Source organism: Salminus brasiliensis, chromosome 17, assembly GCF_030463535.1.
Source record: "Salminus brasiliensis chromosome 17, fSalBra1.hap2, whole genome shotgun sequence".
In the NCBI taxonomy this organism is placed as follows: Eukaryota; Metazoa; Chordata; class Actinopteri; order Characiformes; family Bryconidae; genus Salminus; species Salminus brasiliensis.
Window position 1 is genome coordinate 8,297,693 of NC_132894.1, and position 15,402 is coordinate 8,313,094.

General features: G+C 44.3%; 2 protein-coding genes across 7 annotated transcripts in view; one reads left to right on the forward strand and one right to left on the reverse strand.

The window, feature by feature from the left end:
- tle2b (TLE family member 2, transcriptional corepressor b) overlaps positions 1 to 5,204 on the forward strand; it is an 85,703-nt gene extending 80,499 nt beyond the window's left edge. For all 3 annotated transcript variants that reach the window (XM_072661020.1, XM_072661022.1, XM_072661021.1), the window contains 2 exons: positions 155 to 231; positions 1,785 to 5,204. In XM_072661020.1, the coding sequence (XP_072517121.1) occupies positions 155 to 231; positions 1,785 to 1,892 (185 nt within the window). In that variant the 3' untranslated portion in view covers positions 1,893 to 5,204. The remainder of the gene's footprint in view (positions 1 to 154; positions 232 to 1,784) is intronic.
- A 699-nt stretch (positions 5,205 to 5,903) lies between these two features.
- The window catches only part of tle2a (TLE family member 2, transcriptional corepressor a), a 37,023-nt gene continuing 27,524 nt past the window's right edge, over positions 5,904 to 15,402 (reverse strand). For 3 of the 4 annotated variants that reach the window (XM_072661219.1, XM_072661217.1, XM_072661220.1), the window contains 14 exons: positions 15,037 to 15,253; positions 14,077 to 14,132; positions 13,651 to 13,743; positions 13,401 to 13,445; positions 13,124 to 13,285; positions 11,663 to 11,789; positions 10,248 to 10,453; positions 9,912 to 9,991; positions 9,559 to 9,808; positions 9,160 to 9,407; positions 8,886 to 9,033; positions 8,628 to 8,778; positions 8,426 to 8,502; positions 5,904 to 7,133 (listed from right to left, as the gene is read on the reverse strand). In XM_072661219.1, coding sequence (XP_072517320.1) covers positions 7,026 to 7,133; positions 8,426 to 8,502; positions 8,628 to 8,778; positions 8,886 to 9,033; positions 9,160 to 9,407; positions 9,559 to 9,808; positions 9,912 to 9,991; positions 10,248 to 10,453; positions 11,663 to 11,789; positions 13,124 to 13,285; positions 13,401 to 13,445; positions 13,651 to 13,743; positions 14,077 to 14,132; positions 15,037 to 15,253 — 1,968 coding nt within the window. In that variant the 3' untranslated portion in view covers positions 5,904 to 7,025. The remainder of the gene's footprint in view (positions 7,134 to 8,425; positions 8,503 to 8,627; positions 8,779 to 8,885; positions 9,034 to 9,159; positions 9,408 to 9,558; positions 9,809 to 9,911; positions 9,992 to 10,247; positions 10,454 to 11,662; positions 11,790 to 13,123; positions 13,286 to 13,400; positions 13,446 to 13,650; positions 13,744 to 14,076; positions 14,133 to 15,036; positions 15,254 to 15,402) is intronic. The other variant, XM_072661218.1, reaches the window with a different exon arrangement.

Here is a 15,402-nt window from a genome sequence, read left to right on the forward strand (position 1 = left end):
ATAGACTCTTAAAGCAGAAATGGGATCGGCATGTAAAACCTGTGCAGCTGAAGAGGCTTTAGATGTACAGTCCTGTAAAGGAGCCTTGTAAGACACTGCAATAGTAATAGTGCACATTATTGCCATGGACTGAGTTGGTCTTTATGTCTCGCAGGCAAGTGGTTCGTGAGCACGGGAAAAGACAATCTGTTAAATGCGTGGAGAACGCCGTATGGAGCCAGCATCTTCCAGGTAAGAGAGATGAAGAGCCCGGCGGGGAGGAATAATCAGAGGGGGCGCAGCTAACGATCATTCTTAACCTAGAAGAAAAGAGGGAGGCCAAAAGCAAATCCACCTTCCAGCTCTCCTCACCTCCCATCACCATTTCCCTCTCCTGTAAGCCCTCCCATTAGGAGAGTAAAAATGCATTACGAAGTATCAATCTGGAGGCGGCGTCCTGTTTTGACATCCTAAAATTTGATTGGTTGATTTTACAAACTTGGACACTTTCTAGAAAGTGATGGCTTTGAAGTCAGCTTTGAAGACACCTCCTTGAGAGAGCATTTCTTCACCAAGGAAGAATTCTGCAATCATCCACGTCCCACCCAGCAGTATGTCATCAGAAACGCGCTGTAAAAACTATTTCCCATTTTGGTTGAAAGTGAAAGGTAAAAAAAGAGCTTCTTTCACTTTCAACTAAAATGGGATGGCTCAACCAAAACGAACAGCACTGACCTTATTTAAAGACACATTGCTGGGTTGGTTTACTTGTCTTCTGTGGTCTTCCAGGTGTTTTTCCAGCTAGCCGGTGAATTCCTAACGTTTCTGCTCTCTCTCTGATAGGGTCGTTGTGTTAATTCAGTCTAATGATGGTCTTCTTAACTTGCATCTCTTTGCACCACACATTGAAAGTTCCCATGAACGGCCACCCAATTGCAAATTCAACACCTGGATCCTGCATGAGGTGCATTATTACACTTCGCGGGTTGAGTTCATGCCAAACTAGGCCAAACATAATGTTCTGATATGACTGTGACAGTGAGCTTAGGGTAGTAGCATCTCTGAAACTGCTTTGTGGGATGTTCTAGTAGTGAAGGTGTACCAAGAATGGACTTCTCCCACATTAAGTGCCTCCTAAATGGCATAACAGTGGTGCCCCGTGGGTCACTGATGCCTGAGGGAAACGACGACTCCGGCTACTCCGAATACAGTCCAGGCTGTTCTCATAAACCCCTCTAACAGTCAGAAACTGAGGTGTGTTGTTCTACATGTCTGTTCAAAATGACTCAGAATCGCATCCAAACAACTCAGTCCTGTGGTGGCTGAATCTTGAGATTCTGTTATGAAGTGAATCATTTCTGCAAGAATCGTAATGGCAGAGATTCACAGCCTCTTAGCTTTAACTCACCTTACAGCTCGGGCCTGTCTGTGATCTCTCAGCACCTTCCTCTGTTCCTCAGCAGCATTTATATGACTGTCAGAAACACCCTTGGTGCATTGCTGCCAGATTGATAGACCTTGTTTGTTGAGTGTGTGTGTATGTGTGTGTGTGTGTGTGTGTGTTTGTGCAGAATAGATACAGCTGTTTAGAGAGCGCTCGGCAGTGCTGATGACTTTATTGAAAGCTGAATGGAGGAGGAAAAAAAATTGCCTACACCATTAATATTTCATAAGAACCCGCTGATGTCACCAACAAGGGTGCTATTTATTTCGGCTCGGTCGAATTACGGTATGCAAGCAAGTCTGACATGAACATTTTTCTGCTCTCCCTCTCCCTCTCCCTCTCCCTCTCCCTCCCTCTCTAGTCCAAGGAGTCCTCGTCCGTCCTGAGCTGCGACGTCTCCCCTGACGACAAGTATATCGTCACAGGGTCCGGAGATAAGAAGGCCACTGTGTATGAGGTGGTGTACTGAGGCAGTGGGAGACATGAAGGGAGCGACGGACGGATGGACTGATGGACGGACGGACGGACAGACGGATGGAAGAAAGAACGAGTGAAAGAAGAACAACATCATGAGTGGGCAACCATGCTCGACCATGCATACTCTTTCCAAACAGCATTTCCCAGCTCAGCCTCTGAAGTACCTGCTAAACACACTCCCTACGACCCCATTCCATCTCCTCAGAGACAGAGACAGAGAGAGACAGAGAGAGATAGAGAGAGAGTAAGAGACAAAGAAATGAGACAGAGAGCGAGAGGGAGCGCGAGAGGGAGCGCGAGAGGGAGGGTAATTAGCGCAGTCTCTAGATGAAGAGCTCAGCAGAGAGCAGAAAAGCCCACAGGAGACAGCGAGCACTTAGGGAGCTGCAGCTCACAGAAAACACACACAAACCAGACAATCGATTCATTAGACAATAAAAAAAATCACTGTAATGAGCCCCCAGAGCAGGACCCCCCTTTCCCACCCCCAAAACCACAGACAGCAGAATGAACGAGTTGGCCTGGCCTTGGCTAGACCCAATTTTCTCCCTAATTTAGTCATTGTCAGCTCTCACCCCCTAGCTAGCTTTCTCCTTATCACACAATAGCTACCGAACTGTGAGGAAGAGGGCTTACGCGCGTTTCCTCTGAGACACATGAAGACATCCAGCACGTCTTTAGAGCTAAACACACTTCCAGAACTCCAGAACAGAACAGTTATTAATGAACAACAGGCTGCAGTTAGATACTGTATGGTCAAAAGTATTTGGACACTTGCTCATTGTTTGTTTTAGTTTTTTCTTAAATCAAGTGTATTAACAAGCCTATCCTGCTGTGCAGAGAAAGCTTTCTACTTCACTCTTGAGCATCACTACGAAGGTCAGGTTACTGAGGTCAGGATGTTGGACAGCACTCCACCTCATCCCCAACTCATCCCAAAAGTATTTAAACAGTAACTAATTGGGAACTGACTTGAGTGTCCACAAGGGGGCGCTATTAGTTTTTATTGTTATAACAACACAAAGCAATAGAAACAGCATTTAGTGGGTACATGAGAATGAGAAAACCAGATCACGTGTTGATTTGACTCTTCTTTGCCCAAACTCTTCCCCAGCACAATAGCTAACATTTGGAATAGCTAGCATTACTAGTAGCTAGCTAGAGACTCGGGGTGAACAATCCTGTGTGTCTCTCATAAAAAAAAATGTAATAATAATAATAATAATAATAATTAATAATAATTTAGGGTAATATGCTAAAGGATTCATCTGGGGGAGTTTTTTTTTATCACAAATGACCAACTTTACTTTTCCACTTTAAAAGGATGCAATAATTATACTTAATATGATTTAATAATCAATATTTCTTTGACAACGTAATATAAATGCATCCATCAGAATTACCCAGTTATTTGACGCCCAAAAACCTTTCCAGTGGAATAATTCTCAGGAGTACCATCACCCAGAGGGTTCTAGATTTTAGCCCATTGTTTGATCGGGAGAGAAAATAAGAGCTGGGAGCAGCTTCATTCCGAGTGCACTGCAAGGAAGCTGCAGTGGGACGGAGGTTGTAAGCACATGTGGGAAATTCAGGCGTTGTGTTCTGACACGGTCAGCCAAAACATACAACAGCATGCGAACACGGCCAAGCTGACGCCTGACGCCTGAATTTCCCACATGTGCTTCTGATTCCTGTTCCAGTGCAGCTTCCTTTGCAGTAAACTCGGAAATTCGAAAGTTTACAGGGGCCGTCCGAGCCCACCACATCTGTCTGGTTGTGTATACGTGAGCAACCAAACACCTGCACTGAAGTGAGCGATTGAGGGGGAGAAGGGAAAACAAGGCCATCCTTACCACCCACAGAGCAGGGCTTATTATGCTCTCCGGATTGGAACTAGTGATGTGATTATGTGTTCCCAAACATGATGCACCACTTCCCCATACAGGCCAATTAAATATTCATATGGTGAATCCCGGCTGAATCCTCCATCCTGCGCTGTATTTCCGTCTCCCACGAGAGGCTTCCCTGGAGTCTAATGAGGAGCAGGTTGAACTCTCAGTGGGTTTTATGCAGCAAATGGAGAACAGCAGCATCCTTCATTCCCACTCCAGTGGCCTAGGGTGTATACACCATCGCCGTCATGCAAAAACCTTGTATTTCCAAAACAGCAACTTCACAGGAGAAGAAAAAAAAAAGTCAATGTAAAAAGCTCTTTTTGGAGCCTTTCTGTTGGTCTTCCCATCATGAAATTGATCAAAACAGTGGATACATGTTTTTGTGTGACAGCAGCGATAGAATTATACATTAACGCTTAACACCACAGTTTTCATGAGGTCAGATGGACTAGAACGGATTCTTATGCCACTTTAGAAATGATGGCAAGTCCGTAGAAGCGGATCCTACCCGCTGGTTCTCAGCTACAGAGCTGCAGAGAGGTTGTAAATAAGTGTTGAAGCTTAAGTTTATATTGAGGTAAAAAAAAACAAAAAAAACAAAAGCAGCTCAGAACTTTGCCTGGAACAGTGCCAGAGATATACCCACTCTCCCTGCAGCCATACTCAGGTTAGCTCCATGCCTAAGAGGCCCTAAGATACACCCCTGTTGTACCCCTACTGTTTTAAAGAGCTGTGGTTGCCCACCCAACCTGTGATGTCTGAAGGAAGAAGTCAAGCGATCCGTGCACCACAAAATCCTGCTGGGAGCGAGATTTTGTTCTTTTGTTTTTCTTTAACATGTTTCTGTTTCTTCAACTTTATCTGATCTGTGAACCAGAGGGCTTCTCTCGGAATCTCGAAAAAGGAAAGGGGGAAAAAAGAAAAAGAAAAAAACCTTTTTTGGATTGATTCTTTTGCTTGCTACCTTTCCAAACACAGAACTGTATGATATTTTTTTTTATGGAAAGAAATTAGTAAAATAGTGCTACAGTGTTTTTATGTTCAGTATATTGTTCTGCAGAAAGTATGGTGTATTTTATCCCCTCCTTTCTATAAATGGCTGAATAAATGGCTGCCCAAAGACAGGGGGGATTTGTCTCGCGTAAGCCGGACCCTTCTCTGCTGCCTTATCATCACAACCTATCTTTAACGTCATGCTTTCAGAATATCTGTATCTACTGTTGCCTAATGCTTTGTTTCTAAACTGAAAAAAAAAACATGTCCAGTGTCTCACTTACACTCTCTCTGTCTCTCTAAAGCCAAGGACTTTTTTCTGCAAAGACACAGCTGTGATATCCCTCTGTAGCACTTCCTGTGTGATGTATCAGACATGCAAACATTGACTATTAAACTTGTGGTCATCTTTTGAAGCTCTTGCGTTTTGTGGTCTGAGAAGAGGTTTGGTCAGAATTTGATAAATACCAAAACTAATTCTTTCACTGTAAAGTGAAAACATTTGTGAAATCCTGCTCCTGTTTTTCTACAAACTGAAGAGACCATCTGAAATCTACAGACTCCAGAAACTAACTAACTAAATAAATAAATAAAAAGTACGAGCAGTCTGCGCAAGCGAGAGCAGAGTCTGAACTATTGAAAACTCTTAAAAACAACTGACTGGAACACAGAAATTCATTATCTTTAAGATATTGCTAAATCAGAGCCTGTCTGGCTTGAACTGGTTGGGGGAGGAGAGATATCTTCTGTCCTGGGCATAAAGGAACCATGGGCAGATCTACAGGGTGGTCAGTAGCAGTGGAAAACTGTGACAAGTAGAGTTAGATCTTCGGCTCAGGCTGCAAATGTCAAAACCTAAGCACAAAAAGAGGAGGAAACAAACAAACAAACAAACCCACAACAAACCATCTGTAATTTCTGCTTGCCCTACTATGGAATTCTACTAGCATGTGAGTACCAAGCTAACGTCAGTGACTCCAAGAAATTTGAAGCTTACAGCTGTTCCATATGTTGTATTTGAAACCTGCAACATACATATTAGTGCATGTGTGTATGTGTATATATATATATATATATACATATACACACACATATATACATACACACAAATTAACTTTTATATATGATATGACGATTCTTTTGCTTGCTACCTTTCTATGGTGTATTTTATCCCGTCCATTTTATAAATGACTGAATAAATGGCTGCCCAAAGACGGGGGGGATTTGTCTCGTGTAAGCCGGACCCTTCTCTGCTAACTTCATGCTTTAATGTCATGCTTTCAGAATATCTGTATCTACCGTTGCCTAATGCTTTGTTTCTAAACTGAAAAAACAACATCATGATGTCCAGTGTCTCACTCACTAGACACAAGAACTTCCGACATGATAAAATCATAAAATGCATCATAAAACTGAGTCGGTTTATTAAACTAAATGAATTTAGGGTTTTCGTTTGCTTTTAAGGAGCTTTATTTACAGTTCATACATACCAAGTATCCAACGAAAGTCAAAATCGCTTTCATTGTGAGCCGACACACAGTATACACGAGAAAACACGCTAATGTGGAGTGTCGATACAGCCATTTCCCTGAAATCGTAGAATATTAAAACCACGGCCCTCGTTAGCCTAGACCGTACTCTGTCATCTTATCATTACACAATCACACTGATGCTGAACCGAGCCATTTGGATCTGTCGGAAGCACCGAGCTGCACAGCTGAGATGAGGCGAGTCTCCAGAGGCTCAGCACAGACTGGATGACCAGGCTGGAGAAAACAGCCGCAGTCTTTAGTCCTTCCTCTCAAACCCGCCCTCGACCTCGCTCAGCGCAATGCTGCTCCTCCACCGTCCGTTTTCACGTAGAAAATAGTTTTGTTTTAAGAGACTTTAAAAAAAACAAAAGAAAAAAAAAAGAAAAAAAAAAAAGACTTCACTATTTCATTCACTACAGAGGTTTCATCTTGTTAAAAAAAAGAACAAAAGGAAAAAAAAAAAAAAGGAAAGGAGAGGTCTTTGGAGAAATCCCATGTCTTTGAGGCTAGACTACCAGCTTTCTCACAGCATTAAAAAAACAACAAGATCAGTCCTGTTCCGGAGCTTCACTGTCCTCCATCCATGCAAGTCCCATCACTCAAGTCGCGCGAGTCACTGGCCGAATCAAAGACAATCCCGGTTTCTGCCCTGGCATCCATGTAGTACTACTCTTGATGAGGCGGAGGATCCAGTTCACATCCGTTTTAGTAAATAACTTCATACACAGTGGCCTTCTTGTCTCCGGAGCCAGTCACGATGAACTGGTCATCAGGGGAGATGTCACAGCTGAGGACTGACGAAGACTCTTTCGACTGGAGGCACAAAAAGGTTTGAGAGTTAGACAACATCCGCCAATGAATGTTCTAACAAAGAGGATCCAAAGCTTTCCTTCATAAAAGTGACCACTGTATAAACTACAGTAACATAGTATAAACACCTTCACAACCAGAACTTGATCTAATGGTGTATTCAGTGTTCCCACTCTTTTTAAGCAAAACATTTTCCAGGACTTTCCCAAATGACAACATGTGGAAGCTGTACACTTTTGTGTGAGAGTTTTGCTTTCAGAAATTGCTGGTATCCATGTGATTCCATTCCTTGCGCCACTGGCTGCAACACAAGCCCAGAGCATGATCAACTCCCCTCCAGTTGGAGTGGTTGTCTATTCATAAAATTCTGCATACCTTTTTTTCCCCCAAACATTTTTTCACTTCATTGTCTGACTAACATCACTTCTAAACTGTGTTCATCTCTCACACAAACTGGGAGCAAACTATATGCAGTTATACTCAATACAGCTGACTGATGCAAGCAACCTCGGACAACCTTTAATGATTACTGACGATTAACAAAGAAAACTTGTGTGTATATGTAATGTGTGTAAGGCATGTGTTACGCAGTTTCCCGTTCATCAATTATGTATTTGTATTTTGAGTACTTGAGTCATGTATCCAGCTATAACATTAATCACTGTCCCACTGTTTACACCTGGTCACTATGTGTCCCGAGTATCAAGATTATCTGTCTTCCCTTCACTAAAGCCACTTCAGAAGGTGATCTGAGACGCATTTGAGCCACATTATAGCAGTGTAAACACATCCGTCTCTCCAAAACAAACTCGCAAATCAAAACCTGTAAGAATTGAGGGACATTTTTTTTTTTTTATTCGCCCCACACAGCAATCAGATTTCAGTCTAACCAGAGACACATTTGACTACAAAGTGTAAATGCATGTGGTTGTAATTCGGATACTAGCCACACAGTAAATGGGTCCTGTAAAACATGAAGCTGGTGTGTGTGTAGCAGTCCAGATGCCGGTGCAGCATTACAAATGTTAAACAGTGCTTCAGTAGCTAAAATATGCTCTTGCAGTCGCTCAAAAGCTCAATGTATCCTGGATCTCACAAATACATCAAGGGCAAATATTTTTTACTGAAGAAAGTTTCAAACTTTTCAGGACACGTGGGACTCCTAAATTTATTGTAAGATACAGACTAGTGTGTCATATAGAGCATTAGAAATAGCATTCAATCTTTTGAGTGGTTGTGTTTAATAGAGAATAGCATCCTGAAAAAAAAAGAATAAAAAGAAAGATCCAGAATACCTGGAATATGCTGGAGCCGTACGGAGTTCGCCACGCGTTCAGTAGATTATCTTTGCCTGTGCTTACGAACCATTTACCTGTGGAATGATAATCAAAACAATAATTTCAAAAAGTTCAACTGTATGAAATTCAACCCAAACTAGTATTCAGACGCTCAGAGAAGCACATGGAAACAAGCATGTGAATAAAGTCAAATTCATACCGCAGTAGGCAAACTTTAGTGAGAGCACACAGCTCTCGTGCAGGTGCAGCTGGTATTTGTCTGGTTTGGAGACGTGCAGCACTTCTACATTGCTGCTCTCCATGCCCACTGCAAGCCACTCCCCCGTAGGACAGTAGCCCAGAGAGAAGATCTGCACAATCAAACACACAGCAATGAGGTAAACAACTGTGTATAATAATGTAGAGCTTTTTTCAGCTCTTAAACTCCACTTCCCACAGTTCCCTGGTGCTGCAGTACCTGTGAGGTGAAGTCGTGCTGCTGGAGCTGCCGGCCTTCTCTCAGGTCCCAGCAGCGCACGGTGTTGTCCAGACCTCCCGTCCACAGTTTGGTCCCGTCGTTGGAAATGTCGATACAGCTGGCTCCATCCGTGTGGCCCTGGAACTGTCTGTGGACGAGGAAAAACAAACAAACAGGACACTAAATGGACGCTAATTACACCATTATGTAACTCCCAGTCTATGACCACCATTAAAACCATTCTGTTCTGGTAGCTGCTTGGGTCTGTGGTTACCTGACAAGCGTCTGGTTGTGAAGGTCCCACACTACGATGTTGCCGTCGCTGCAGCACGAGAAGCACACCTTGTTGTCTGGACTGATGGCCAGCGCGTAGCAAGCAGGAGCAGAGGACGTTAACTCCGCCTTAATGCGCGGTGTGGGCGTGGCCAGGTCCCAGATGGACAGAGTGCTGGCCTCACCTCCCACTATCAAGGTCCGCCCATCTGGGAGGAGCTTGCAGGAGCGGATGTAGTTGTCCCTGTTCTGATTGGATGAAGAAACAAGACGTTTGATGAAACTGTCACACAGCGTCAGAAACTACATCAGCAAGTCTACTGAACTTCTAGCATTTTAATAGGTGTGTTTAAATGACTATGATCTCCCCCCACCCCTAATAAAGAGAGGGTGTACTGACCAGGCAGTCCAGCTGGGCCATGGGGCTTTTGCTGCCCGGCTGGCTGATGTCCCACACTTTGACGCAGCCTTTGCCGCCAGTGTAGACGTGCCGCGTGGAGGTGCTGATGGTGACTGCGCACACCACCTCTCCGTGGCTGAGAGTGTGGATCTGGCGGGCATGGCGTGGGATGCCAGGGCCCAGCAGGGCATCAGGAGGGAAGGGCACGGGCTGCATCTGCCCATCTGCGCTCACATGGAACGAGTAGGCACTGGAGAGGAGGAAGGAGAAAGAGATATGAGTGCCTGTGGAGGACATTGAGACAAGACTTCAGAGAAGAATTCAAACGCAAGAGAGAGAGACAGACAACTTACGGCTTTCCTGAGGCTGCAGGCTGAAGGCTAGCAGGTAGTCCTGGAACCCTCATGTGAGGGTGGGGGGACTCATAGCCCACCTAAAGGAGGCAAAGACAAACGTACACTTCATGAGGATTCTCTATCCAGCTCTAGGTGTTTGTCCAGCACAGGTTGGTGATTTCCAAGCTCAAGAATATTCTACCCCACAGTTAATCGCCACACTGTGCTGGAACCATTTACCAGAACTACTACAGCCCCCCAGGACTAGAACCAGACAATGCAAATGTGCTTTGAGCATTTGTGAAGTTGTGAAATCGATTATCATTATACAATGATGACTAAAAGGTATTTTACCACAGGTGAGCGTCCGTATCCAGCGGCGGCGGCGGCAGCAGCAGCAGCAGCTGCTGCAGATCCATTCATCTGTGGGGAGACGAGGTGCAGACCGGCTCCGTATCCAGCAGCCCCAGCTAGCTCCCCATTAACCCCCGGAGGAGGCAGGCCGAACGCCCCAGGCGGGTATGCACCCTGTACTGCCAATGGATTCCTCAGACCCAGAGCTGAATTACAACATGACAAGGCAGTTTATCAACAGGGCAATTTCATTTTCCCACTGTGACAAAACATTAATAATTCTCAGGGGAACATATACATATATATATATATATATATATATATATATATATATATATATATATATATATATATATATATATATATATATATATATTTGTGTGCATGTGTGTGTGTGTGTTTAATTGTGAAGTAAAACAATAGACAAGCACAAGAGTCTGAGAGAGTTTGAGCCAAACTGTGATGGTAGATGACAGAGCATCTCCAAAACATCAGACAGGTCTTGAGTTTTTTCCTAGTATGCAGTGGTCAGTACCTACCTAAAGTGCTCCAAGAAAGGACAACCGGTGATTAAGGCCCCCACTTCACAGCTTACAGGACATTAATTAAACTGCTGCTAACACTCTGGTGCCAGATACCACAAAACGCCTTCAGAGGTCTTGTGAAGTACATGCACAAGCAAGTATGCACAGGCATACTTTAGTCCCACCTGCCTAATCTTATGTTATGGCTGATTAGGGAGTTATATTATTGGAGTGGTAGGTGCTGACTATGAGAAGTAAATGGCTACATAACTACATTGCAGCATTTCTTTAACTGGAGTGTTAATAATAAGCCTTTGTTTATACCAGTGCATGTCTGTTCAGTACAATGTTTATTTTGAGCATAAACGAATGAATGTTTTATAAATGTTATTTTTCAACTGCAAATGAAGCATTCAGCACGAGTATGATAGTACAAAAACAATAATGGTAGGTAAATAAATAAAATCAATAACAAAATATTAAATCTTAAAATGCACTCCTGATTTAGCATGATTTGTAACTGTATTTCACCTGCATTAGAACCAGACCCCCACAGATCACTCGTTCAGAGGTAGCCTGAGCACCTGAAATACCAGCTGACAGGGAGTTCAGCAACAGCAGCTAACCCGTTTTAGAAATAAAGACCGTATTTGAACCCCGCATCAATTAACCTAATGCTGTGTCCCTTAGACTGAGTTAGGCACTGTACACAAGCAATAATCCCGCAAAAGAAGGTTAAAGGCACTGAAGATCACTACTGCCCTCTGCTGGCTGACCCAACACAGACCACAGCTCCACTGATGAAGACGTGTATCAGACGCATGGCTCTAGTTACCCTCCAGATGACTAGGCTATAGGAATTGGGGGGTGGGGGTGGGGGGTTGGTCTTACCGAGGGGGTCCACACCTGGCTTGCCAGGGACAGGTCGGAACTGGGGTGGGCCACTGGGGCCTGGGGTAGACGAGTCTTGAGACATGGGTGTGCCTGGCTTCAACACTGGGGTACTGGACTTCTCTCTCTGAGAGCAGAGACAAAACACATGATGTTATAATCTGAAGGTAGGTGTGTGTGTGTGTGTGTGTGTGTGTGTGTGTGTGTATGATGAATGGTATGTAGTGTAAGGGGACCAGGGTTTAAATTGATATAATGTTCAATTAGGATAGGTTAATAAATGTGTGCGCGTGTGCACAAGAGCAGGCCATTTACCGCAGGGGTGGTTGGGGTTTTAGTGGTGGGGGTGGTGTGTTTGATTTATTTTGGAAATGGTTTTGTGTCACTTATATATATTTATATATACACACACACACACACACACACACACACACACACATATACATATATATATATATATATATGCGTGTGTGTGTTTGTGTCATTGCTGCCACATAAAACCATACACATGGGCCATCATTTTTCCTCATTAAATTTGGTTTAAGATATTGTAAGAACATTGAACACAGAACTGTGCACTGTAAATCAAACTGTGAGTGAAGTGCTTACAGTTCTTTAAGGAACCAGTTTTTTGTTTGAGCCATCATTGTGAAACCTTTTTAAAATCAAAGATCCCAATGATGGGTCAAAGATCCCCTTTTCTGTAAAACTCTGGAATTCTGGCAAAATAATTAAGGTAATAATTAAGGTATAATTAAGGTGTCAACACTCTGGTGTTGTGACTTATGTTGAGGCACTGTCATGGCAGCCTTTAACTATGTGCTCTTCAAAGAAACTCGTATTGTAATAGCCCAAAAAAATAAATAAATAAATAAATAAAGTGTCCAGTCCTCGTGTGTGTTCATGTGCATGTATGTGGGTGTTTGCCTTAGGATAAGGAACAACATTCAGTATGTGTGAGAGAGCGAGGGGGGAAAGAGACGGACTGTCTCTGTGCCACAAGCTGGGGGGGGGGGGGGGGGGGGGGTGGGGGTGCAGAAAAATTATGTGAATGGCTCAACTGCTTTGGGATAAAGAATATATATGTGTGTGTGTGTGTGTGTGTGTGTGTGTGTGTGTGTGTGTGTGTGTGTGTGTGTGTGTGTGTACACATACACTGACTGTAGGAGGCTTGTCTCATTGCCTTAGGACAGGCAAAAATCATGCACTGTGTGTGTGTATACATGTTTGAGAAAGTGTGTGCGGGCTTGTCTTATTGCTTTAGGACATGCAAGACCATGCACTGTATTTGTGTGTGAGAAAACAACCGCGAGTGTGTGTGTGAGCTGTAGGAGGCTTGTTTCATTGCTTTAGGACAGGCAAGACCATGCACTGTGCATCTGTGCATGTGTGTGCATGAGAGAGAGAGAGAGAGAGAGAGAGAGAGAGAGAGAGAGAGAGCCAGTAAGAGAGTGTGCATACTGGAGGAGGCTCTTTGCTGCGGGATGGTGAGGCAGCGCTGCTGGAGGAGGCGAGGGAGGTGGGGCTGGCCTGGGGTAGGGACTCCTTTCGGGATGGAGGGAGCTTATCTAAGCCGTTCTCTCTGGAGGAGTACGAGTGAACACTCCGCGGAGATGAGGGGTCCTAATTAGGGAGGGGGACAGATCGATAAATTAATTGATTAATTAACTAACTAACTGCAGCTCTTTTTAAATCAGCTGCCATCCTAGTCAAGTTCAACACAGTACCAGTAACTCACCTCATCCACCACCAAGTTATCATCACTCTTGTCAGCATCACTGCCCTGAGAGAGAGAGAGAGAGAGAGAGAGAGAGAGAGAGAGAGAGAGAGAGAGAGAGAGAGAGAGAGAGAGAGAGAGAGAGAGAGAGAGAGAGAGAGAGAGAGAGAGAGAGAGAGAGAGATGGGGGGTTGTTTTCAGTTTTAGACACTGACCAGTTTCTAAAAATTAAAACTTAAATGTTCAGCCTCAGACAGAGAGTCTCACTCACATAGTCTGTGAACTCCTTCTCATCTGCTTTCCTTTTCTTGCCATTGCTGAGGTAGTCTGACGGCCTGCCTTTGTCTCCATTTGATAAGGAGCTCTGAGAGAAAGGGGGAGCGAGAGAGGGAGGGAGAGAGGGAGAACATGCAAGAAAGAAGGATAAATCAAATCAACTCCATAACTGCTGGACCCAGAGGCAATAAAGCAGCTTAATGCATGGCTGACTGCTCTAAGGGAGCAAGGGTGAAAGAGAGGGAAAAAAGTAAGGAAGAAAAAGGAGGAGGAAAGGGGAAAAAAAAAAAGACAAAGACAAAAAGCAGACAAAAACGACAACAAGAGGATGAAAGAGCAAGAGGCAGACAGAAAGGAAGGAAAGGGTGGGGGAGGAATAAAAGCGGGGTGGAGGGGGGAGAAGGGATGAAGTGATACTCACTGGTCCAGCCTCACGGTCTGTGTGGAGGAGAGCAGGCCAACGTCCCCGCAACCCATCAACACAAAGCAAACAAACACAGAGTGAATAACTGAAACACTAACTCATGACTCCATTATTAACACACCACCACCAGCACATATTAAAAAGGTCCATAACCTGAAGTATACTTTTGATATACTATATGTCCAGACGTCTGTGGACACCCCTTCTAATGACACACACGGCTTGTCTAGTCCCTGTAGATTAATACTGCCAATAGAATAGGACTCTCCGGGAGCAGATAAACATGAACCTATTAGCACCATGCCTAATGCCAGGCGTGAGCTAAAGAAGTAGATAAAGTCCCCCAGCACTGAGCTGTGGAGTAGTGGAACTCTGGTATGATGGCACTCCTTCGGGGCAATTGTGCTACTTTTGGGATGAGTTGATGATCAGGTGATAGGCCAAAGCCCTAACTTCACTAACGCTCAAATCTTGTAGAAAGCCTTCCCTGGACAGTAGAAATAGTTACTCCAAAAGCAGGATAAGCTCTTTAATACCACTGATTTCCACTGAAACAATGAATGAACTGGTGTCCCAATACTTTTGTCCATATAGTGTATCGTTCACTCTTAAAATCAGGTGCTTCTAATGTTTATTTGAGCAAATCCATAGAACCACCATGTTTTAACCTTTTTTTACCAAAACAGTTCTTTACCAATTTAAAGGGTCTTTACACTCACTCGTCTCTGTGGTTCCTCTATGGAATTGCTCAAGTATGCCATGTGAAGAACCACCTCATTTTAAAAGCGTACTGCATTATAATTTATTTCAAAGAGAGAGGGCGAGAGAGACTTAATCTTGGTGTCTTAGACCAGTCCCACCAAACATATCTGCTCTCTGATTAGTCTGAGATTAAAGAGTAAATGGGACTGAAATGGCAGAGAGGTGCAGCTGCGTCTAGTTGGACGTGGCCCCTACCTCGGTGGTGTTCTGCGGCTGCGGCCGCCGCTGCCACAGCCTCCAGATGGGCTCTCTCGTCCTTGGCGGCCAACTGGGCTCCCAGTGCGCCGGAAAGGGCCAGCAGGCCTGAGCTGCCCCCAAGAGCTAGGCCAGGGTGGGGCAGTCCCGATGGATGAGGGGCCATGGGCAGACCCTGAGCAGCATGCTGGGAGAGGTGCTGAGCCTGCAGCTGTTGCTGGAGTAGAAGGGCGAGAGAGAGCGAGAGATAGAAAGAAAGAAGAAAGAAAAAAAAATATATAATGTGTCAGTTAATGGAACATGTGAGACAGTATAGGGGGTGTGTCCATGAGGCCCAGGGGAACAGGGATAGCCTCAGTGCAGTTC